The sequence below is a fragment of the Aulostomus chinensis genome, chromosome 8 (assembly GCF_037954235.1).
Source record: "Aulostomus chinensis isolate RoL2024-O1b breed Wild chromosome 8, RoL_Achi_v1.0, whole genome shotgun sequence".
NCBI classification, from domain to species: domain Eukaryota; kingdom Metazoa; phylum Chordata; class Actinopteri; order Syngnathiformes; family Aulostomidae; genus Aulostomus; species Aulostomus chinensis.
This window is the reverse complement of record NC_141327.1, coordinates 14,907,327-14,933,336: the sequence shown is the minus strand read 5'-3', so window position 1 is coordinate 14,933,336 and position 26,010 is coordinate 14,907,327. Positions and strand designations below refer to the sequence as shown.

Sequence of the window (26,010 nt, the reverse complement as noted above, 5' to 3'; positions counted from 1 at the left end):
AAGACATCAGCTTTCAATTAGCCTATAAGAGATATAACACATGATTATTGTATTTACTCATGCTGAAATAAATGGGGACGAAGAGTTACAAATATAAATGTAGATTTAAAGGTTAAAAACTATCTGCTGAATCTTAGCAACAATTAAGTTTATCAAAAACAAACCAAAAAAAATGTATATTTATGTGTCCTCTTTTGGAATGTCCATGTGCATGTATTTGCCTGTGTTTATCTTTACTGACTTCCTGGCAAGACTGATGTCATACCAGTAAGAGGTGAGGGCTTGTTGAGGGTGCTGTACTGGTTGTGGATATAGGGGGCGCCATGGCGTGAACTGAAGGCAGGGGAGGAGGCCAGAACCAGCTCCTCTTTGATGATATTGGCCTTGGGATGGTCCTCGGGCAGCTCTGCCAAACGCTGATCCAGAGAGTCCCTCAGCAGGTCCAACCGCTGAGAGGCTTCGCTCAGACGAGACTGCGCCTGGAGAGCAGCTTTAAGTTAGGCAGGCACACTTGAAACAAAATCCAGTAAAAAGGCTCCGCCACACATCAATCTGCATGAATGCTTACACGTACAGATGTACGATGCTGGTACATCATCGGTAACAGCAGATATTGGTCATTTTTTTGATATCTCTGTATCGGTTTAGTTGGTGACATTAATATCCTAACCTGCCCAGAAAAATCAAGAATAGTTTCTTCATTGCTCATTGTTGTTGTTTATGACGTAGCAACATTAAGAAATCAGCATTTACAAGTGTTTTAGCAAGAAAGAAAATCATTCTGTTTTTTTGTGTGAACAAAATGTTAATATGCTAACTTGTTTTGACAGAGATGATATCAGTATGTTTAAAAATCGTCTATCAGCCATATCAGTTGTAAAATATCAGCATATCAGATATTGGCAAGAAATCCAATAGCGTGCTCTGTGTGTAGCACGCACGCACGTGCTTGTGTGTGTCTCGTCTAACCTCAGACAAAGCTTTCTTGTCCTGGACCTTGCTGGCCCCCAGGAGCCGGAGCACATTTTTGGCTCCTTCTGCGACAGCGTGCTCCACCCTGTAGTGATGTCTCAGCTCCTCGATACGCAGCTCCACCCCACACAGGTCATGGTTACCTTCAGCGGTGACAACACTGAGCATCAGAGTGGATTAACCTAAATCTGTAATCCCACTGAATAAATATGTCTGCACCTTTTAAACAGACGGCTTCAATGTTTTGATTTTGCAAGGTGCATGTTGAAGCTACCGTTGAGTGTTTGACAGCAGTGTGTTATGAGGAACTCCCTCGGGCTTGCCAAGTTAGCTTAATACCTAAATGCATTTCCTGGATGATACAAGAACCTGACAGAGAAAACATTAGCGGTGCCTGGCGGAGGTAATCACACTCTTCCCCAGGAAGCAGCATTAACTTCAACTCCAAATCTTTTATTCCGACCAGCCCTCTCACCTACTCTCATAACAATAAAACACCTTATCTGATCAGCACCTTTTAACACACAGTTACAAAGCAACTTGCCAGAAACGAGTTAACAAATACAGTGATGCACAAAGACAGTTGACAGCCAGGGAGGGCTCCGAGCGGGATAACCTCACTGTGACCGGTGGCAGGAGCGGCGAGGGACCGTTATCTAGTTACTACGTAACTAACAAACATCTTAGGTGCTTCATTTTGGAGAAAAATGTGAGCGGATTAGAGATGACTTAGTAAAAGTAAGCAAAATTTAAGTTTCAATAAAAATAGATTATAGATGAAGTACTGCAGAACATTAGCCAGAGTAAAATCCACAAGTTACCAAAAAACTAAATGCTTGATTATTTATATCGCGCCACAGAAAGAAAAATAAATCAGTGTTTTTCTCAACCCTAACCCTGGTCAGATGAGTCCTTAGAGCAGATACAGAATGATGTCATACAACAACAACAATAATAGAGCTTGACTGATGTTACTGGAATTAAAAAAATCCAGATATGAGGGTTGATCTGATGGACTGTCGTGACTGGCAGTCACCTCCCAATGGGCCTGTAACCATGGTAACACCGCGACCGCAGTTCAGAGCGCGACAGCTCATCTTATGCCTGTAATAGCCAAGCTTGGTCTGGTTTCTAGTTTTAACTGTTAGTGAGGGGTCCTGGTTGATTATCAGCTGTTTCCCACAATGCTGGAAACCTGGAAAAGCCACATGATGACACGACTTCTTCTGCCTCAAGACAAATGAGAAGTCCGAAAAAAAAAAAAAACGAAATTCCAAGTGGAGGAAAACGAACTAACTCAGAAATACCACTTGGAATCTTGGTCATTTTTTTTCTGAGCTCCAATTACTACAACCTGATTTAACAAAATTAAAAATGGTGGCCTTGTTATGAATTTATTTTTGACATTTATTCCGCTTCTGTTGATTTTTTTAACTGCAGCGTAAACGCAATAATGACAGAAGTCAGAAACATGCGGATTTAAATGCTAAGTTGAACGCAGCATCAATACCAATAGATACCAATACATCTGTTTGACAAATATCTCTGAATAATAATCCATTTGCTTGAAAAAATAACTATGTAGGTTCGACTAATGTTTCAAAAATCACGCATTGCTTGCATACTTTAGGCAGGCAGGTCATTGTAGAAATCCTCACTTTCAAGCAAATCATACGCAGACAGAGCCACGTATGCAAAAAAAGATTTTAGAAAACGTCCGTGTTCATTGTCCTCGTCGGCCACATCGAGGAGCGAGCATGAGAAACAACAGAGCCGACCTGGAACACCTAAATGGAAAACCGCCATCAGTAATGTGATTGATAACACTTGTGCTTTTCCTGCTCTGACAAGTGGGAGAAGCGTTGGCTGTGAAAATGCTCTATTGTTGATTGTTTGACTCTATATTATACTCATAGTTACTAGTCATTTCCCCACTATATTGGCAGATGTGAGAGCAGTAATGAGCTCAGTCCTGAAAATTGAGAGCAACACTCTTCACGTCAGTGAGAAATAAATTCCATTTAGGAATGCAGACACGGGGTCAAGCTCCGAGTAGGATGCATTAAGCATAATAGCAGCTAAGTGGTTAGCATAATGGCCCAGTAGCAGCCCCTCAGAGTGGGCAACAAACACAACGGAGCACAGGTATGAAGAGAGGGGGTGGAAGATAAGGAACACATTAGAGTCATTGGGGTAGTGACTTTTAAATGTGTGGCGAGTGAAGCAGAAGGAGCTAGGAAATGATTATAAATGATTTTCATGTCTTGTTAGCGATTCAGAAGGCTGTATGAGAGAGGAAGAGAAAGAAAGGAGAAGAAGAGGAGGGTAGGGGGAGGAGATGGAGGCTTTTATCTCCTAATAAGGTGTTCTGCCTGGAGCCCAGACCCCGCTAGATGACCCCTCCACCGGGTGTGGTGCCTGGAGAGTGTCTGTGTACACTATACACACAAGCATATGTCTCTCTCTGTGTGTGTGTGTGTGTGTGTGTGTGTGCGTTAAAGAGCGTGTCTACATAACCAAGAAGACTGTGGGACAATGAAGTCAAGAACCAACAGAGGAAGTGTAAAAGGGTTATATTTTTTAATGTTTTGGTGCCTAAATTTAAATAAATTGCATAACAATAATTGCTGTTATTTATATCTATATTGCAATTGTCAAACCACAGCAGTGAAAAAGGAGTGATGGAGAGTAGCGCAGCCTTAAATAATCCCTCCAAGCACACATTTCTTAACACTCATCGGCTGACATAAGCAGAAAAGAGAAGATGGCCTTGAGAAGAATACACCATCTTTAAAATGGTTTTACTCTCACTTCCTTCCCTCAGCTCTTCTGCCCCCTCGCTACATTTTAGCAGAGCATCCAGGGCTCGTGACCATCATTAACCGGCTGTTTTTTTCCCCAGCAGAGGGGCCGTAATTGTCCGTAGTGCTCATTGCCCTCTAGACATTCACTGCCCTTAAATGGCATGAAAACATGTGTGTGAGTGTGTGTGTGTACGTGTGTGTGTCTGTGTGTGTGAGACAAAAAAGTTGTTTCATCTGTTAGCTTGTTTTTTTCATCTCTGTTTCAATTTGATTTATAGTGGTAATTTGCCAGGTGGGATTTTTAAAGGCTTTGTATCACTCATTCCCAAATTTGTCCATACCCCCCCCCCCTCCCCCGCACACACACACACTAATTTTCTTCCTCATAAGCAGACACGTGAAAACACTGAGCCAGCTCTTTGTTGATCCGTTTATGCTTTTGTGCAGCTGCCGTCTGAAGCTGCTGCTCAAAAGCATCCAGTCGCAGCCAGCTGGCAGTTGTCATAAAACACTCCGCAACGGAGTACCGTTCAAAACATCTGCTATCACTTATATTGTCTGACAACACTCTCATAGCTCACTATGACGGCTGAGCAAGAAAAAAACAATAATTACCATAATCATAACCAACGCATGGTGGTCAGCAAGGACAAATAACAGAAAAAGACCCAAACTGTTACCAGACATCAGATATTTTCTTGGTGCTCTGATGCTGATTTATCAAGGCTGATCGAGTTTTTTGCCACATTGATAATTTAAGTTGGATATTCCGCCTCAGACTTACCCTGCGTGTCGTCATTGTGCTCCGTGGCCTGCACAGCTTTGCGGATTTGCATTCGGATGATGTCAATTTTGGTTTTACTGTCCTGCAGCATCTGCTGGGCCGTCTGCAGCATCTTCTTATCCTGAAAGAGACACACAGACGAGGCCAGCAGGAAGATAAGAGATGATAATGCTTGAAAACTTTTTCAGTGTCAATCCCTAACACGTCTGCTGAAAGGAGTGTTGACACTGGAGCCTATATTCTTGATCGTCTCGGTTACTGCCGTTGTTTTTGTTGGCATTACGTTGAAGGTTACACCATGAGGCTGCCGTAAAACCATGCGGCACTTGTCATTTAAGGAGCGAAAAATAAAACTGTGTTCCAACGTGAATGACATTTTACAGTATTGGTGATGTGTTCAAGGTCCAGCGCCAGCAGCAAATAGAAAGTATCAACCGGGTAACCGATCTGTGATTAATGTCAGCGTCTGCGCCCCATGATATCCCATCTCCGTTGCTTTAATTTGGTAAGTGATAATCTATCAATATTCAAATCTACCTCACCGTTATTCAACCCCACTTCCATTAAATCACCTTCAACTCTGCTCACTAATCCTCCGCTAGTGCACGCAAATGGCAGCAAGTGATAATACTCAAGTACTTCAGCTGTAAATACGCCAACCTAAAGCAGATTTTGAAGAGGTGTTGAGGTAGAATTTCACAGGGTCCTATCAGAATGTTGAGAGGGGTGAGTGAGTGTTAAAGGAGAGTGAGGAGCAGACGCTGCATAAACAAAGTAAACTGGGGTGCGGGGCTGAAGTAATGAATCTCTAGATTCTAGATCTCTAGAATATCAGCCCGGTCGGCAGTTTGGAAGCTTGTGCATCGTGAAAGTGCGACGTGTGTGTTCTGTACAAGTCACGGGATATAATTTTGGTAGGTGACTGGCTGAGACGAAAGCGCGGTACCTTGGTGGATCCGTTGGCGTAGATGGGGATCATGTTCTCAACTCCTTGTTTGACTTTGAGCTCTATGTTGAGCTGCCTCTCCAGGGCAGCGATGCGCTCTTTGTGGGCCGACGTTCGACTCTCGGCCCCGGGGGACTGAGGACACTCATCTGTGAAGAGAAGGAAAAAGGTTGGAGAGGATATAAAAAAGACAAAAATGAGGTTTCACATGGTTTGCTCTCATATGAAAATACCCTCAGGGGAAATATCATGTCCTGTCAAAAATATCATTCCACCCTTGAATTTTATGTCACAGCACATCAACAGTTGTTACCCTGGAATATACTGAGAAATAAGCGCATTTTCACATCTGCTGTTTTCATCTGTTTGAATCAAACATTTTCTCCTTGGTCATTTTTGAAGGTCTAAAACCGGTAATCACACTCGGGTCCAGACCAAATACACTGGACTGTGTTGGAGAGGTGGTCTCACATAAAAAAAAATAGCAGTATTTTACCAAACTGTTCGGAAAACTGTGCAACTATGAGTTAAACTGCTCCTGTAACCAGACGCGCTCGAATTTTTCTGCACAAACACAGTAGCAGCTTGTGCAGTAAAAAAAAAAAAAAAAAAAATAGAGGAGAATCATCTCCCTAGAAAAAAAAAAAGTACTAGAAACACGCACAAGTCGTCACAACTTTTTTCTTCAGATGTGATTTGAAGTGACCGAACAATATATAGTCCCGGAACACATGAACTAGAGGCGTAAAAACAACCTGACAGCTAATGTGATGGCTCAGTCAGTACAACTGAATCAAAAAAAAAATCTGCAATAAACAACAAAAAAACAAACACCAAGTTGGAAACGATTCTTTGGTTTCTCAAAATTTGTGTCCAGCCAAGATGGAGTAAGTGAAGAAAGCTCATCAGGCCACAGAATAATGCTTCACTGTCTTGTGGCCCTGTTACTCAAGAGTGTGTGGAGAATCGTTTAAATTATGAATACAACTTTAAATCTCTCCTAAATATTAATATATTTTCATTTTTAACAACAACAAAAAAAAAGGTGTCACTCCAAACACCGACCTTACTGCCTACAAGTTAAGTAAAAAGCAAAAGAGGCTTTTAAGTCAAAATTTGGGAAACGCACCTCACTGTGTTTTCTAACAAAAGAAGGTCAGTTCTTGATCAGCAAAGGAGGAAAATTATCCGACTGGTCGAGGGTCTTCACCCCCTGGATGTAAAATCCCATACACTCAATAATACCACCCTACACACTACCTACTTTTTACACCCCAGGAGTGAGATTTTCACATGCCTTTACTTTCATCGCCTCCCTTCACCACGATATGAGCGTCCAGCTCCTGCAGCTGAGCGTGGAGATCATCCAGCTTGCGGTTCGAGCTTCTTAGCTGGTTGTCCACCTGCAGGCAAAAAGAAGAACATCAGTGTGAAAATAGCAAAAGAGTTTTGATGCAGCACATCAACTGCTGCTGGGCACAACCAGCAATTATACTGGGCAGCTCCAGGAAACTAATGTGAGGGTGATTGTGAGGCTGAGAAACACCGTGTGTGGAAATTTTGCGCTTGGTGATTCCACTGAGTGTTGGAGGGTCAAAACACTGACGGAGGAAAAGTGCTATGTCATTCAGAAAGTCCCAACTTTCTGAAACTAAACAGGAAAACATGTCGACATTCCAGTAAATCACTGCAACTTTAGTGAACTGATGTGTCATCACCAGTTTGTGTTCCAGGTGGAGCTCATTTAACTGCCTTCCTGCAGAGACTTTGTGATTTTATCGCAGCTTTGTTTTACTTTTCAAAGAAGTGAACTGGACTTGCAGCCTTGAACAATCAATTTAGAAGATCCTCATCTGTCTTGAAGGATTTTCTTTGCAAATCCCTGTTAATGTTGCAGGTCTGTGGCAATGAGAGGGAATCTTGTAAAAGGGTTCCGCTCCACCAAACTATTAAAGTAACAGGATGCAACTCTTATTCCAACTCATTCTGATGCTTACCTAAATTATAAATGAAAGAACGGCACCTTTTCCGCCTATTCCAGCACTAGTAACTTGATCGGGTGTGAGAATTGACACACACGTCTGTGCCTCAGTGACCCAAACTGATGATCCTTCCCTAGACCTGACCGAGTGTTTCTGTTCATGAACTGAATCACAACTTGTGGGGGGTGTTTGGAATTAGCTGACACATTTCTGACTCATGATCCTCATCAAACGGAACTGTTATATGCCTGAATATTCCCAATCCCTCGTTGGAAGAGCTAGAATGTGCATGTAGTCTTTAGCTTAGCTTGCAGCCTCACCTGCTTCTACTCCTGCTCTCTGCTGTCTCTGCTCTTGGGACTGAAACATGAAACCTAACTGATCCTGGTGATCTGGTGACAATCTCCACTGGTATCTTTTTGCAGTCTCATGTGAGGTGACTGCATGTTTGGATGATTGTCAAGAGATCACGGAGGCTAAAAATCCCCCAGCTTTCCAGTCTACATGCAGAACTTTTCAGTCAACGCCGTGCGGCGGCATCTGTACAGGCCATCATCTAGACTCTGACGTCCTCGCCACTCTAATATCAACGGGAGGATATTACACGGTGACAAGCTTTGTTCAGGAAAAGATTTAGTAGGTTGCTGAAGGTTCTGAGCTGCACTGCAGAGGATCCAAGAGTACTAACAGTAAGCCCACCTGCTGTGCGTTCCTTTTGTCAGTCGTTGCCCGGCGCAGGTTCTCAGCTCCTTCCTTGATCTTCAGCTCCTTTCGGATTTCTCTTCGAATCCTTTCACGCTGCTCATCCAGAAGCTGCTGTACACTCGAGTCAGAGAAGTCCGAGTTCTGGTCCAGACCGAGTTGCTCCAGAATAGACAACCCGCCTGGATCACTCTGGAGACAAAGAAAAGACTAAATGTGACGAACAAAAACAAAAACCTCTGTCGTGGCGATACAGTGCTGAAGCACAACCTCCCAGTCCGGTCATGACAGGTGTTGATAGTGGGGAAGACAGAAGAGGAAGAGATGGTGAGCAGGATGAGGCCGTAATGAAAGGATGGGAAGAGAAAGTGGGGTTTTTTAGGAGGGGGGGGGGGCTGAAAATAGTAGAGAAGGAAAAAGGAGGATGGGGAAAAAGAGCACTGAAGGTGGAACAGGGAATGACGAAATCTTGTTCAGCCAGCGTTTTATAATGTTTCACACAAGTTTGGAAACCGGTAACAAGAAAATGAAGACAAATCTGGATTAATCAGAATCACAATGAGAAATCCAAACATTCGAGACTTTCAGGAGAGTCTCGCTGCCAAATGGGTTAAAAAACCCAACTACACACCAGGGAGAATTGGAGAGTTGCCTCGGGAAATGTTGTGGTCTTAGCAGAGAGAAACATTACGACTGCTACACAATTCCTGACTTGCTTCTCTCTCTTAATCCTGAGAGTTTGCAAAAATTAAAAAGTGATCTGGAGTCACACAATCAGGAACTCAGCAGGAGAGTGAGAGTGTAAATCGCTCATCCGCTGTTACAGGAACACAAAAAGCAAACAAAACAAAAAAACAAGCCAACGAACACTTTACCTCAGAGCTGTCCTCATCTTCCTCGTCACCATGCCAACACATAGTCGCTCGGATGTAATGATCCGGAAAAAAAACAAAACAACACTATGGAGGAGCCTTGGTACGCTCCCGAGTTCAGCCAAAGAGTTGATGCCACACAGAGTAGAGCAACAGGAGTATTTAGGGGTGACCACGATAAAAAGAGATAAAGAGAGGGAGAGTTAAGTGAGAGAGAGGAGGGGGAACGCCTCTTCAAGAGGATATCCGTCCCAACACCAAGCTGCTCAGGCCTTTCCTGTTTCCTCTGTGATTTTTGCTGCTGTCAGAGGAGACTGAGACACAGAGAGAAGAGGGACAGAGACTCTCGACATCAAGAGTACTTCCTGCCTGTCAACATTTTCGTAAATAATTTTCGGATCTGTGGCGGTGAGCCTCTGTGATGTCGACTCTTCCTCAGCTGCTTATTCTCACCCATTAATCAGATCTGGCTCCTAGTTCTTTTGTGACAACCCCCCCCCCCCCACACACACACACAGATAACATCACCAGGGTGGAACAAGGGAAGGACACGTTTTCCAAGTATTGGATCATAGCCAGAGAACCAGGTTGGGATGTATTTCTGCTGCCTCCTCAACCTTCGACTTCCTTTGGCCTCCTCATTTACAATCCCCAGTGGTGATTTCCCTTCCCCTATATAAGAACTATCTCACACACACACACACACACACACACACACACACACACACACACACACAATTCCTATTTATGCAGAAGTGGGTGGAGAATGTAGGATAACGTCATTGTTGCAGTATTCGTTGAAGTATTGAATGTACCCCTTAGAGTCTGTCTGATTTATGTTGATGGGAAAATTTCCAGTCCCCACATTAAATGCAGAAAACATGCTTTGATACCTCATGACATGATGATGTAAGTATAAAAGTAATCAACGTTCTGTCGTTGTCATAATGGTTCAGTACGAAGCTGCAGCCTGAATCTCAGCTTGATCGAATATTCACTGAAGTAGAATTTAGATGTACTTTCCTTAAATCTGCTGCAGTGTCATGAGTTGAAATCATTATCCATCAAGGAGATAATTAGTTTACAAAAAAGGTGATGAATGTAACACTCTAAAATTTGGCCACGGGAATACTTTTAATACCAGAGAAAATACTTCTGTTGCGTTATATATTTACTAGCTGATCCATGATATCAGAACTTTTTTATTCCCTTTTCAGAATTTGTGACAAAAAGTCCAACATCGGTCGGCTCTACTCTAGATAAGACAAATAGTTTTGGCTGAGCATTGTGTCACAGTGAGGTTGAACTTTGACCTTCTGGATACAAAATCTCGAAAATTTATAACATCATTGTTGAAGATAGTTGCGTAGAATCTTAACAGGGGCAACGAATGTGTGTTACGAGGCCACAGTGACCTTCGAGGACCTAACTGCTGTCATTTCATTTTCTTTCCTTTTGTCAGAGTGGATGTTTGTGCCAAATTTGAAGAAATCTACTCCAGCAGTTCCTGAGGTAATGAGATCCTCTTACATACACGTAACCCAAATACATAAGTCCTCCGTCCCCAGCTGTCACAACAGCACCAACTTGAAATCATGAAATGTGAATCCAGAAAAGAACACAATCTCGATTTCTAACGAAGCAGACAGTCCTTCTGTCCTCTCTACTGCCCTTCAGAGTGTTGATGTGGAACATGTGGAACGTGTGGAACGTGTGGAACGTGTGGAACGTGTGGAACTTGTGGATCGTGACTTTTAACACAAAATGTGTCAAAATCGTGTAAACAATATCAGCAGAGCCAGACAACATCAGATGACAAAGCTGTTGTGTACAAAAAAAACAACAACAACAAAAAAAAAACACACTTTTCTTAAGACTCTCCAGTAATTGAGTTGAGGGGTTAAAGAGAGGAAGCTGCTCCTCTTCCTCCTCCAGTTGTTGACGCGGTATAACACAACAAAGATGGCTGCAGCTAGCAGGCATGAATGACTCAGCTCATGCGGCTTGTTAGCGAACGAGCTGAAGGTTGGAACAAGCAGCAGGGTCGCCCGCGGAAGTAATGACCAGCTAATTCAATGGCTAGCGGTGCCATGCGAGGCTAATTCACTCGGACTGAGTGAGCAGCGTAAAGGAGCCGAGGGCTGGATGGAGACGGACAAGACAGATCATGGGTGAAGTGAAGTTGTGTACTTGTGTGTGTGTGTGTGTGTGCGAGTGTGTGGTTGGGGCATGTCGGCCACTGTGAGGGCAACGCCTGGATTTTTCCTAGTGAGTGGTAATGACCACTCAGTCAGAGGTCATGGAAAGGAGGTGCAGTCATCCAGGCATATATGACCTGCACAAAAAACAGACAAGAAAGATGCACTACTGATGAACGAACACACACACATACACATTCACACAATCTCTTATTTTCCAGTGAAACCAAGGGCCATGTCTCTTGGGACGTTAAGCTGACTGAGAGCAGTGTTATTGTAGAGGGTGTGATCTGTGTATGCTTGCGGCTGCAGTGCACTCTGTCCAAAATCAACTTTGGTGAGTGCTGGTGAATGACACGAGGTGAGGCTGCAACTGAAGAAGTGCTAATATGGCCTCCGCAGCAGATGTATGAAAATGCATCTTTCAAAAGAAAATGCAGAAATATTTTGGAATAAAAAATGCTCGTGATATTCAACTTGGATCGGGCGGGAGGTTGAATGCCTTCTGAGACTTGGGATACTTTTGATATCCAGCATGTGTTTAGCAGGAGTCCGTACTTCCTGAGGTGCTATGTTAGCGTGACTTCAAAACATCTGCATTTAACCTTCTACATGGTCACCTGCTGAATCGTCTCCCCCAGTAACAGAAGAACATATACAGCCTAAGAGTTACGAGATTGCACTTTAAGGTGCATCTGTAATGAGGACATGAAAATATGAGCAACGTATGACATCATCTGATCATATTGTGAATTCAAAGAAGTTTGAAAGTTATTATGTTGTGAAAACAGGATATTTGTAATTGTAAAGTGGATTAGCTTCTTCATTGGGGTCCATCCATCCATCGTCATCTTCCGCTTATTCCTACACATTAAGGGTCGCGGGGGGGCTGGAGCCTATCCCAGCGTAAACGGGCGAGAGGCGGGGTTCACCCTGGACAGGTCGCCAGTCCATCGCAGGGCCGACATAAAGAGACAGACAACCATTCACACTCACAGTCATACCTACGGTCAATTTAGAGTATCAATCAGCCTAGTCCCCAGTTGCATGTCTTTGGACGGTGGGAGGAAGCCGGAGTACCAGAGAGAACCCACGCAGGCACGGGGAGAACATGGAGACTCCACACAGAAAGATCTGTGCCCGAGCCGGGACTCAAACCCGGAACCTTCTTGCTGTGAGGCCACAGTGCTGACCACTGCACCACCGTGCAACCTCTTCATTGGGGTTTTCAAATCAATTTGGGAATAAAGAGAATTATAACTCTTTCAAATTCAGCTTGTTTATGTGTACTTTTCAGGATGAACAAAATGTTGAATATCTTCATATAAACTTGTTTTTACACGAATAATGCCGGCCAAATCAGTTACAAAATACGGGCACACCTGCAATCCGCAAAAAACATCCAATATCCTGCATGCCTATTTTAGTTTAGTGTCAACAAGCTAAACTGGCAAAACTATGGGAACTCTGTTTAAAATAGGCCAAGTGTAAGAAAAACATATGCAGAAACTAAGAACGCTGACTGCAACCACACACACCAGCATATGTAGACGACCGAACTGCAGGAGTGAGACGGCAAAAGTCTGTTTGTCCAGTTACACTCATGAAAGCAGGCAGAATGAGAAATTACTGGTGAGGAGAGAAATGGATGAGTCAAACCGGGAGGGGGGGGAGAGGGAGAGAGAGAGAGAGAGAGAGAGAGAGAGAGAGCGAGCAATGGATGAGGCGTAGCTGAGAGGGTCATGGGTTTAACCAGACAGAAGAGACAAATAAAGCAAAGACAGGAGAGAGAGACAGAGAGGGAAATGAGGGCAAAGAACAGCATGGAGTCAGCAACTCACTGCAGCTGCAACATGCAACAAGTGTGCCAGTCTTGAAGCGAGGAAAGAGGTGATTGGTTCTTAAACTTGACTGGATCAATACTGGATCAATACTATCGGCATACGCTTAAAATAACATGGACAATAGCAGAAAGAAGAGAATAGAATGTTAAAATCAAACAGGTGGAGTGGAAAGTAGAAGAGAGATGTTAGCTGTGAGTAAAACTGGCATAGGATAACCCCCCCCCCCCCCATACAAACCCACCCACATGCACACTGTGAGAACAAGGACAGCCAGTGTTTGACCTTTGACCCCACTGGTCATGTGACACATCGCCATCACTTGCCTTCTCCTGCTGTTGACTTCCTCTGTGTTTAAAGAAGGTCAGCACAGGAGTTAACTGACTGGTGAATCTCCTTGTGAGTTTCCACTGTCAACTCTCTCAAACACACACACACACACACACACACACACACACACACACACACACGTGTTCACGCTAAGAGGAATTCATGGACAGTCAGCAGCATGGATGAAAATGTTGAATTTAATACGCTTTGCATCTGTTGCGGCAGCTGGATCCTTCATTTTGAGTGACCTGAAATGAACTCGGCTCAAATGGGCAGCCATTGTTGCCACCAGTCTTCAGCTCAATCCTGGCTGAGGCGGATCCTTCTGGTAACTTACATTCAAAGTTTTTACTGACATCATGGCCAAACTGACACATCAGTCTGAGAAGCTATGACTTCTTTCAGTAAGAGAATCAAATCTGCTTCCTCATCTCTGCTCCTCCCTGACGAATTGGGAAGTTTCTGTTTTGTTATGCAAACCTGGGGCGGAGGCTCCACTCTCACCTGCCTTCGTTCTCAAACATGACCCATGAAAGGCTTTACACGACATCAGCAGGCGCAGAAACATTCCAGAGAATCTATTTTCGATGTGAACAGAAGTCATGTCAGGATACCACCCAATCACTATGAGACTTACGTGCGCTGCGACACGTTGAGTCTGTTAGCTTGAATTCGGGATCTCCCCGGCTCTCGGCTTGTATCATAAAAGGAGACTTTTTTTTTGCAATTTATTTACACATATGATGATTTAAAAGGTTTAAATCAAAATAAAGCAACCGGATCCATTTTCATCCAAGTCATTGTAATTGATATTTTTTATTAACATTTTTCATATCCTTTTTTCGAGACGGTTACCATGAAAGGAAAATTTTGCACGGTTACGCAAAAGACCAATGAGTGAGAAAGTAAACAGGTAGGACATCACCTTTAATCACTTGTCATGAGAGATTGAGTTAAGAATGAATGATCCAGAGGCAGACGTTTCAATGACAAACACCGGGTGGGAATGGAAACCAGTCGAGGTTAAGTGGCTCCGGATCTGTAACCCCTAGTAACTTTTCCCAGACTGGAGACAGGAAGAGGGAATGGCTGCTGAATAGCTTCATGATCTATGGACTAACAACTGAACACTGGCATTCACCTTCCTCACCAGCACCGCATGCCACCTGTCAATCATCATGACACGGATCGCTGCCCGGCTGCGTGAATGACTCTGTCAAGCATCGTCCCGAACAGAGTTGGCCAAACTTTCCGTCTTCAACTCCCGAAACATGAAAGTACAGGAGGCTCGTGAATCCCACTAAGCCCTAAGTTTCTGAACAATGCAAATGTAGGCACACCCACTGATAGGCACTTCAAAACCGAGCATATTAATAGTTAACGTAACAGATTAAAACCTGACTAGAGTATTTACAGTTTATGACGACCACAGCAGCTGAAATAGCACATTTACTTTGTCCCGTGTCCTAAAAATTCAAATACATACTGCCTTTTTGGTTTACCAGCCAAAACTAGGTTGCATGCTTCATTTCCTCAAGTACACACACACACACAGAAGTTTACTTTACTGCAATCCTATTTACACACACACACACACACATCTTGCTGCCAAATAGGTATTAACCCAACAGAAAAAGAACACACCCAAAACCCTCCAAACAAATACACTATTTGTGTCTGAGTAAATCTTCATCTGTTACCTTTTCTGTACTTGTTTGCACTGAATCCAGAAGGGAATGTAAACACACATCTGCCCAGTACAGACGTTTTGAACCGTCTATTTATTCAGGGAGGATTAACACAGCATGTTGAGCTTCTCACAGTGCAGGATAGTAACGTGCAACAAAGTAACCCAAATGCAGCATTTCATTCGTGTTTAACATCAAGATTGTCTTGGAAATATGCTATCACGTGACTAGAGGGAGGGGCATGAAGGTCGAAGTCGCACACATTAAGAAGTGCGTAAGATGAACTGAGACCCTTCACACACCCACAGACCTGAGAATAGCCTAATCTAACGTGTGTGTTTCCCCTGACTGTGTTTTTAAAATCCAAAGCTACAGACAACAATTCTGATTGAATATAAACCTTAACTGGCCGTTAACATATGGAATTGTTGCAGTAACTCCTCTCCAATTTTGGTCTGTTATCATATGAATCTACCTTAAGAAAGAGCAGTAAAGACAGCAGGAGCACTCACGTGTGTGACACACTACATCACATTCATCTGGCAGACAGACACATTCAACCGCTCCATACACATGATTTCATATTCTAGGAGCACAGATAGAGCACTTGTGTGTGAGTATCAGAAAACATAAGCGAGTCTTTTGAGAAACTAAATACAAAAATTAAAAAAACAACAACTTTATTATGCTATTAAGAATTTGTGTTATTTGAGTTATAGCTAAGGGTGGCACGGTGGTTAGCACTGTCACCTCACAGCAAGAAGGTTCCGGGTTCAAGTCTCGGCTCGGGCACAGGATCTTTCTGTGTGGAGTCTCCATGTTCTCCTTGTACCTGTGTGGGATCTCTCTGGTACTCCGGCTTCCTCCCACAGTCCAAAGACATCAAGGATGGCTGGAGTTATGGCTAAAACCACATTTTGTGAAGTCACGCTGCTCTTGACCTTTGACCACAAAAAACCTAGAAAGTTCCAAGAGTCCAAGTGAATATTTGCATCAAATTTGAAGAATTTCTCTAGACCTCTCCACTGTGACATCAGTCACCAGAATGATGGGACAGACGTTCAAGCACACTGTATAAACAACAAAATATCTGCTAGCAATCATGACAAAAGTGTTCTTCTAAGCCAGGAAATGAAACTGCTGCATCAGTCTGATTATCAACAAACCAGTAATTTGCATACGTACTTGCAAGCTAACAGCATCAAGCTTAAATGTGTGATTATCAGTCAAGAATTCCTGTTTTAGTGATTGAAGATTTTGATACCAAAGATTAATGCTGAGATGACAAAGATGACACACACGATACAGAGGAACAAACTAGGACGGGAGAATTCAGCTCTTTGGTGCTGTACTAGTCTATATGACACGTCTACAGTCATTACATGCGTGTATGCGTGTGTGTGTGTGTGTTATTTGATATAACCAGTGTGTAAGTGAGTGAACGAAGCTCAGGCGTGATGTTGATTGCTCTGACAGGTCTGGGTATCTGCTTCAATGAGCTGCACGGGAGTACAGCTCTGCAGCACTGATACCACTATTTCTCTGTCTTGTATGTGTGTATGTGTGTGTGTGTGGGGGGGGGGAGAGAGAGAGAGAGAGAGAAGAGAGGGAGAATCTCTTAAGTGAAGAGTTGGAAATGGGTCGGCATGGCTGATTAGCGGTGAAGCACTGATCTGATGTCAGTTTCGGTTAGTCACTCTTTCTAAAACACACAACAACAGAAGGAGGCTGAAGTTGGTCCTGGGTAGAAGTGCGAGACACACAGACTTCTACCGTTGAACAACGTAAGCTTCTCACTGTTTACCAGCACAAGAAAGGAAATGTGTCTGAGAGACTTTGTGTGTGTGTGTGTGTGTGTGTAGCTGAGTCATATACAGAAAACATCTGGAGGCATTCCTGAGACGCCTGAGTAGTGACAAGAGCCAACCTGGCAGGAAAGAAGGGAAGCAAAGAGGGCGGCAATGAAGGGAAAGTCAAACGAGGAGCAGGGCGAAAAAGAGCAAAGTAATAAAGTCAGTGAGCTACAATTTGTTTCACTTCACTTCCCTGCAGCAGGTCTCTTCATTAGCAACCTCTCACCATTTTTATTGGGACAAATATGGACAAAATTATACAAAACAAGGCTGGTGTCAGGTGAGTTGTACTGCGTGTAATTTCCGAAGAGGATTAAAAAAAACAAAAAACAAAAAACAAAAAACAACCATTTCTGAAGTGAAAAATGAGAGGGGATGGATGAGTCTTGATGGAACAGGAAAGTGGCTGACATAAGCGCGGTGTCACAGTTGAAGACTGTGATTACAAGTGTGAACCGGGGATGCACCGACATCAGGGTGGGATCAGGGTGAGCGGCGCTGGCACGACAGCCATGGCTACAGTCAGGATGGTTGGCGTCCTTGAATTTGACCCACTTTTAAAGAAGTTGTGAATTTGCACAAAAATAAATAGTAAAAAACAACAACAACAACAACAACAACAAACATTTGATGATGATGATGGCCATGATACAAGATGGCCAAGGATTCAAAGTCAAAGTCAACTTTATTGTCAAATATACTATACATGCATGACACACAGCATAGATGATCGATTCCTTAAAGATAGTGTAAAAGTGGAGGTATCTAAAAAATAAAAGTAGAAAATTATGATTTTTTTTTTTTTGAAAAGAAGTGTACTAGCCTCTTAGACTAGCTGTAAAAAAGTAGCACTAGCCCACGGCTATCTGGACTAGTCAAAGGGTAGCAGGCTTGCATGAAGATTGAACCCTGGATATGAAAATCTTGGATGATATTGACGTAACGATATGACGTTAATGTTTTGGCTGACAGTAAATATTTACGAATGCTGATATTATCTGTACACAGAGAAGTTTATATGATATTCACACTGTGTGCATAGGTAAACACTGTGAATCTGAAAAAAAAGGAACATTTCTTTTATTTCTAGAACATTTGGAACAGCTCAAAAGTAATATTAGTTGCATTGTTTCCACTCTAAAAGTTGCAGGGCCACCATAAAAAAAACAACAAAAAAAACAACAAATGGATCAGTTTTAGTTTGAAGCAATTTTTTTTTACAACTTCAAAACTCACATTTGTGAAAAAGTCTGGATCATAAATCAAACAAGAGGGCCCTGACACTGGTGCGTGATCGGGCCCTATATATCCTGACCGAGATCAATGAATCATCAAATTTGGCAATATGAATAGAAATGAGATACTTGTGACTATTAAAGCATTTTGTTCATCTGACCGAAACAAATGCAGATAACATGGTGCATCCCTGGTAGAGTTTGTAAAGGCCTAGGTTTAACCTCACCGCCATAGAGGAAGTGTACGAGTACGACTGAATATCTGATGAATTGTGTTGTTTAACATCCACTTCATCTTGTGATGTAAGTTGTGATCACTGTGGTCGAGACCATTTCAAAAGGACTTAACCTAAAGACGACGAGACATTCAACTCCTTCCTCTTCGCTCTCAGCTCTGATCTTCCCACTGGCGCTACTAAATCATGCTATTCAGGGGGAAATCTTGCCCATTTTGTTTCGAGTAACCTCAGTTCCCTCGCTCATGCTCCTTTTCATCCCCATTTCTGCAAGCTGAAGGAGGAATCTGACTGCACAGAGGAGGAGAAAAGAGACGCCAGCCTTCCCCATGAGACAGACAAAAGGCCAAGAAAGCCTCAGAGCAGAAAGTGGGAGGGAGAGACAGGAACGGACTGAAGGAGGCGGGGGGGGGGCAGACAGACAGGTGGGAGGGAAAGAGGGGCATAGAGACAGAGAGCGGGAAAGAGAGATGGACAAAACCATGTGAGGCGGGAGGGGGAGGAAGATAGTACGGTCGACCCACAGTGCAAGAGGCGACTGGCGGATAAAAGAGCATGTGAGAGGATGCTGGAAGGCCAGGCTCTCAGCCAAACACTTCAGATATCAGGAGAAAGAGCTTGTGTTCAGGAGTTCAATAGTGAACTCTGTTAATAGTCACAATACTACACATACAGTAGCGCAGGATCGCGTCCTACAACCCAGAATTATATCCGTTTGCTTTGCCCCAAAGGATTTTCTGTTGAATACCAGAAAGGTCTGTGGTTAACACAAGCTTAAGATATTTTAATATTTTATTCTACCGTATGAAATACATCAGAATTTGGAAGATTTCAAAGATTTCTATAAAGCCGTGATCGCTAGCAAGTGGCTGAAATAGACTACGAAGATTGTCCCAGACGTTTACCGTCACTACGGTGAAAACAGAAGAAGCAGGAAAGTGCTTGTGGTATCGTCAAAGTCATGAGTCATACGTTACCTTTCTGCTCCACATGATTGTATTTAGGATTTATGCCTCAAAAGTCATACAAGTGATATAAATGTAACAAAAATCTCTCAGCAATAATCCAGAACTCCATATAAAAATCCCACTGGTGTTTTGATTGAGGGGACCCATGGCAATGCTAACTTTCATGTTGGCCCACAAAAACACATCATCCTTAAATCAACTTCCTATTTGGAGTTTTAAATTATTGCATGACATTGTGTCTTGGACCTTTCTTTATAAAGTGATTCATTTTCCCAACATTTATCTTACAATTCATTATCACAATCAAAATATTGGCTTTAAAAGTAACCCCTCTACCTTCTCCTGCAGCCCTGGACCGAGATGTACTTGTGTTGGAAAGCAGGAGCGAGCGCGATAGCCAGGGAAGGAAAAGAGAGAGGGGATGAGGGGGAAGGATGACGTGGAGGAAGACGAAGGAAGGCCAGAGGTTCACGGCTTTGTTAGAGCAGCGGTATGCAAGAGGCATTAGAGATTGATATGTAGCTGGACGTGGAGCTGAAGGTCAATGTTGTCTTGGCACAGATATTCGTACTAAAATAGATGTTTGGAAAATAGAATTAACAAGAGAATGTCAGGGCAGCTGAGGCATGTAATGATTCAAATATTCACTGAAAATAGCATTTCAGACTCGTGATGAACAGGGGGGAAAAAAAGGATGAAAATCGATGAAGTGGAGCAAGAGATGCTCCCCAAAAAATCTACCATGGCACGAGTTCTCCTTTCTGTGTTTAGTCAAGGCTGAGCCTGGGGATCCCCTACGGTTCTGGACCACTGAGACGGCGTTTGCAGGGCCAAGGAGAGGCTGGAGTCAAGTGACAGCGTGGCCAAAGGTGTCGCGAGAATCTTGGAGACGACTGGCTGGGTAACCAAGTGTCATTCGCCGTCATCTTGGAGAGAAAAGTCTTATTTTTTTCAAGATGTTTTACCACCAACTGCGACTGTCTCCGTTACATCTTGATACATTCGCTTTTGGAAAATAAATGTCTGTGTCACAAATGAAATACAGATTTCAACTGAGGCAGTCAATCTGACTTTGCGCAGCTCCCTGTGGGGCCGCAAAACTTTTCTGGCATTAGCTGGAGTACTCTGAAATACCTTCTACACAGACCGTTTTCTATTCCGAAAACATTTTTGTTGCCTTTCACATTGAATGGTTTCTTCTGACGAGAATCTCACAGATGCAACAGCTCTGACAGACGTGTTGCACGGAGCTGATGATCTCAAACCAACTGTCTTGCGGTCTGGACGAACTCGACACCTCATCTCTAGCCGTCTACAGAACTGGCGGAGAGAAAATGCCCTCCTGCCGCTCTTCACTTTAATATGAAGTTACCTGAGGACAATTACTTTGTTGATCTATCAAATACATCTTTCCTCACTTTTGGTTTAAAAAACTGTTATGACCCACCGGCTGCAGCGGGTGTCTAGAGCAAGAAAAAACGGGACGTAACAAGAGCTGTGGTCTGGCCGTGCGGGTTATTGATCAAGACCACAATCCCAGCACAACTAGAGGCACAGCTGGAGATAGCTGTGGCTCGGGTAGCCAACGGTAAGCCCAAAACAATGAAACAAGCAAAACAAAAATGTCTCTAACCTGAAGTACTGGGGAGTTCAAAGCGCCCTCTACCTAAGCTAAGTCTAGCCGAAGGGGCTCAGCACGCTCGTGAGGCTCCCAACGGGAAAACAACAAAAATAAAAGTGGCTAACTAACTTAACTACACTGGGCACTTGCCTGGAACCAAACAGAAATTACAGAGGGGCTTCCGCTCTACCTCTAGAGGGTCTAACACAAAGCGACACTACGTGTGAAATGCACAAACAAAAAGAACAGTATGTGAAATACACAACAAAACTCTCTCTAACCCGGCCACAGCACTCAGGGAGGAAATGAACAGAAGAAACTCTCCAACATGCACGAAGCTACGCTGTCACACACAAATGTAGCTACAACACACTCTGACTAGCACTAGCACACAACGTAGGCACACGGGCGGCGACGTGGCAACAAGATTCACAAGACGCTCCGCTCGATCAATCATGTTACAGTCAGCATTGTGACATCGCTGCAAGCAGACACGCGACAAGAATGTGTGGAAAAGTTGCCTGATGTATCCTGAATGGGATTTAGTTCATCTTTATCTTAGGGCACTTCCTGTGGTGACAGGAAAGTATCATGTCTGGTCTCACATGCTGCTGCCGTCCCCAACCCCATCCCAAAATATCTATTGCTGGTTACAAAACTAAACCAAGAAGAACATGAAGGAGGCTTCATATTTTTGTATTTATTAGACGGCATCCGGTAGAACAATGACATGAAATAATGAGGAAAAACGAGGGAGGGGGATGCAAGAATCTTGGCCAGACTGTAAACCACAGATACTGCCTTTCAAGTCACAGCCTTAAACCCAAATAACGTCTCTGGAAAATCTTCAGAAAAAATATTATATCTGGACGGGTTCTTTAAAGACGGAAAGACAGGACGCTACAAGCCTTGTGGCAAAAATCCCCCAATAACAATATTCATTTTGATTTAACTAAGAGTTCTACAATAAACCAGTTGTCTGACACTTGGCTGATTCATGACTTAACAGCTGAGAGCAAAACCCGCCTTTAAGTTACACAGTGTGTGTGTGTGTGTGTGTGGGGGGGGGGGGGGGGGGTGTAACTGAGCATTTGGGGAGAGAGCGCACATTACATTCACATTTGGAGAGCACCCAGGGGAGATGTAGAGAATCTAACTGAGAAAGACAAAGCATGGAAGTGCATATTTATGTGCCACAAGAGGATCCCTGGGCATTCCCGGCCTTCTGTGTGTGTGTGTGTGTGTGTGTGTGTGTGTGTGTGTGTGTGTGTGTGTGTGCAGGCACCTCAATATGAATGGCTATGACAGTTAGGCTCAGGTGTGGCAGAGACCAGTGCAGCAGGTCTGGTGTGTGTTCATCGGATTATGTAGTTGGAGCAACATGCCTCATTTGACATGGCAGCTCTAAGAAAAACCCATGCCAGTGACTGATCCATTAAAGTCCCAGCTGGCCGACGATATATGTCTGTTTTTTCATTTCCTGGTTAACTTCACCCAACGCCTGTCCTTGATGTTGTGCAAGCGCGGTTTCTGGTGACAATAAACAAGCAGCTGCTTCTATATGAAGATTAACCTGTTACATCATTTTGATTTAATCCCTGAAATCTGTCAAAAACGTTTAATTCTGTTGAAAGCACTCCAGCCCACAGTAGACAATAACCTAAAAGGTCCGGCTTTAATTTTTGTTTCTTTATTTTTTTGAGCTGAGCGACATACAGGAGGGTGTGATGACACACACCAGGCGGGATGAACATATGCACAGAGTAAAGGGGTGTGTTAGTTGACAGGGGGGGGTAAAGGCCTTCTAATTTAATTGGAAATAAAGCTTTTAGGGTTTTATTTTGAAGGGATAAACACAGGTTATATAAAGTATTCAGGGTTCTGAAGAGATTGAGATGATTGAGTAACCGCAGCTTAATGTAAGTGACAGTTTGATCGAAAGCATTTCAGTCCATTCACTAATTACAGAGCACCCCCCCCCCCCAAAAAAACAACACTTTTTGGGTTATTATTTGTCTGCATACATGACGCAAAAATGTGGTGATAAGTAAACGTCAGGTGAGACTCTGCTGGAGAGCAGGAAGCCCTGACTGTGCCTGTTATTATTAAACCTGCAGCCCGATTGCATAAGAAGCACAAATGGCTGCCGTTTAACCTAATTGTTGCAAACATGCAAAAACAAGGAGCTATTAAAGGCCGATAAAAGATGATTAATCACCATGTAAGGAGGTGCAGGACCCGGAGAGGAGACAAAATTGAAAGCCGCTGTCAAAATGAGCAGAAATGCTATTTTTTTCTTGTACTTTTAATACCAGATCTTTCTCCCGTTGACGCGATTAAATGCACAATCTGGACTGCAACTGCTTTTCAGAGACGTTTCATCAAAACAGACAGCCCCAACTGTTTCTCTCTCTCTCTCTCTCTCTCTCTTGCTGTCGCCCACAATAAAATACACAATACATATCAGTCTCAACTTGTACATCTCCTCCCTTTGATTTTGCATGAAACTTTCACAGGACCCTCCCATGAACGCATATGCACGAGTAGGAAACGGACAAGTTGCCATCCCGTGCTGCTGCGGGAGTCAGAATGCAGCCGTGTCCACGTGAGGTCCGCTCGTACATACGGTGGCACAGTTTTAGGCGCGTACTGAAGTTCCCCCCTCCTTCTCTTAGAATCAGATCATATTTACACACATTTAGCTGTGCCTTAAAAAAATGAAGGACTTACTAAAATGTGTGTGTGTACAGGTGAGTGTGGATTGGGTGTGTTTCGATTCTGTTGCCAGCAGTTTCTATAACAGCCCGGCCTCCAGGTAACACACCGGCTCCTATTTATCCAAAACCAGCACTGGGTTCAGGCTTGTCTACGTTCAAATGGGCAGATGGAGCAAAAGAAAAAAAGGAAGTTGTATGCACACTTGTACGAAGAATTAAATAACTGAAGTGACCCGTGCAGCTGCAAAGACAACAACTCCCGCCACACATAAACTGAATGCGGTGGCAAACATGTGACGAAGCCCCAACACACACATTGTGTGTTCTTTCTATAGCCTCATACTGTTCATTTATTTACACTGCAAGCTGGCGGGAGTGCTCATGAGGAGGCAACAATGCAGGACGTTGTTTCATCTACAAACATGCAGTGTTCAAAACAGCCAGACTAAATGTGTTTTTGCAGTGCCGCCTCATTCTGGAGGAGTCTGCATTCAACAAGTTAACACTACAAGTTTATTCCTTCCGAGAGGAACAGCCTGACAATGTAATTATACATTTTATCTGCCGGGTAAAATGTTAGAAAATCCACGCTTATCCATTCAGGGTCGCGGGGAAGGGCGGGAGCCTCTCCCAGCTGACACTAGGCGAGAGGCGGGGTTCACCCTGGACTGGTCGCCAGTCTGTCGCAGGGCCATCAGGAGCAATTAGGGGTTCGGTATCTTGCTCAAGGATACTTGTGCAAGATACCGAACAAGATACTTGAGCAAGATCCTCACTTCCCCCGGTGACCAGATCGAACCAGCAACCCTTCTGTTGCTGGACGGCCACTCTACCTCTGAGCCATGCCACCCCCCCCCCCCCCCCCCCCCCCATGTTAGAAAATGTTCTTTACAATCAACAAAATACCATGTAGCAGACATACAACAGTAAAACAAAGTCTACAGAATAAATAACTGGCGTAAGAAGGGAGAGGGACTGATATTGACTAATATTGCGATTCCGTTTCATATTGTGAAAATGGGAATGCTAATTTTTTGCATGGTTATTCTCATTTTCATTGAAAACATCATTGAAATGGTGGCGAGACTTTAGTGTGGAACAGATGTGTAGGAAGGGAATCTGCAGTACCACGATATTCGATCAAAAATGGAATTTGGAGAGAAAATTAGCCTTTAAAATATCCTGCGCCATCCTGTTATTTGAAAATAGCAGAGGCGTGTCGAATAATTACAGTCCTAATGGAAACATGACAGAACATAAGAATTTGCCCACATCGACTTCAAAAAAGGTTAAAAATGATGAAGTGATGTGAAAAATGAACACAAGTTTTCAATTTGTTCACGTTCATCTGTTTCCTTAAGAGGAGCATGACTCCGCTGGATCACACTCAAGAAGTATTCATCATAAAGATCAGGACCGGGCTCTAAGCCTTTGTCTCTGTTTTGCCATCACTACGGTAACGACAATGTCACAAGCCGATGGTGCAAATGAAACACCACACCTGTACACGCACCCTATTAATCAACTATTGACAACCGGTCTCAGTTGAGAACAAAAATAGTTAAATCTATCACAATCGTGCGTCTCTGACATTATTCGTCTTATCGACGTCAACAGGTTTTCTGACCATCAATCACGCGCCATCAAGCCGGACAGAAGCGGCGCTTGCTCTCAGCGTACAGCCTCCCCCGCTCGACAGTGAGTTCCGACTCCTTTTTTAAGAAAAGAAGACCTGTAATTCATTTTTATTCATGTGAAGACTATGATTCGACTGATCTGCTCTGTGTAGAATCACCTTCCTGCAGCCTGCGCACACCGGCGCTTTTGCACTCGTCCGTCACACGCAGCCTTTCCTCCTGTCTCTTCACCGTGTTCACACTCACAAAACAATCACATCGACACTGAAAATCTACATACTTTCCATGGCGACTCTGATCAATAAGTTGAATGTATGATGGCACTGGTACCAGTACAATCTTATCATTTCCCAGTCCTACTATCAAGCTATACGATACAGGATGTTGTGATCCGCGGAGGTCGTGTGTATTTGTTACGCACGTTTATATATTTTTTAAAAACCCTTTAAACCATTTGTCCAAAAAAATTGCGTGTCTTTCCTGAGGAAAATATCATTATTGTTTTGCTTTTTTAAAAGAGTTCCTAAGTGCCATTATGTTTAGGATATCCTTGCTACGCTAACATTTTAAGAAACCTTTTTTACTTTGACGTTTTAAACTAATTTCCCTTCTCTCGGACAGCGA

General features: G+C 43.4%; 1 protein-coding gene across 5 annotated transcripts in view; it reads right to left on the bottom strand.

Moving 5' to 3' along the window:
• Positions 1-26,010, bottom strand: part of pkn1a (protein kinase N1a) — a 48,859-nt gene that overhangs the window by 11,852 nt on the left and 10,997 nt on the right. For 4 of the 5 annotated variants that reach the window (XM_086211161.1, XM_086211158.1, XM_086211159.1 and 1 more), the window contains 6 exons: positions 8,188-8,382; positions 6,804-6,909; positions 5,507-5,655; positions 4,561-4,681; positions 970-1,115; positions 266-479 (listed from right to left, as the gene is read on the bottom strand). In XM_086211161.1, coding sequence (XP_086067287.1) covers positions 266-479; positions 970-1,115; positions 4,561-4,681; positions 5,507-5,655; positions 6,804-6,909; positions 8,188-8,382 — 931 coding nt within the window. Of the gene's footprint in view, positions 1-265; positions 480-969; positions 1,116-4,560; positions 4,682-5,506; positions 5,656-6,803; positions 6,910-8,187; positions 8,383-9,065; positions 9,279-26,010 lie in introns of those variants that run through there. The other variant, XM_086211157.1, reaches the window with a different exon arrangement.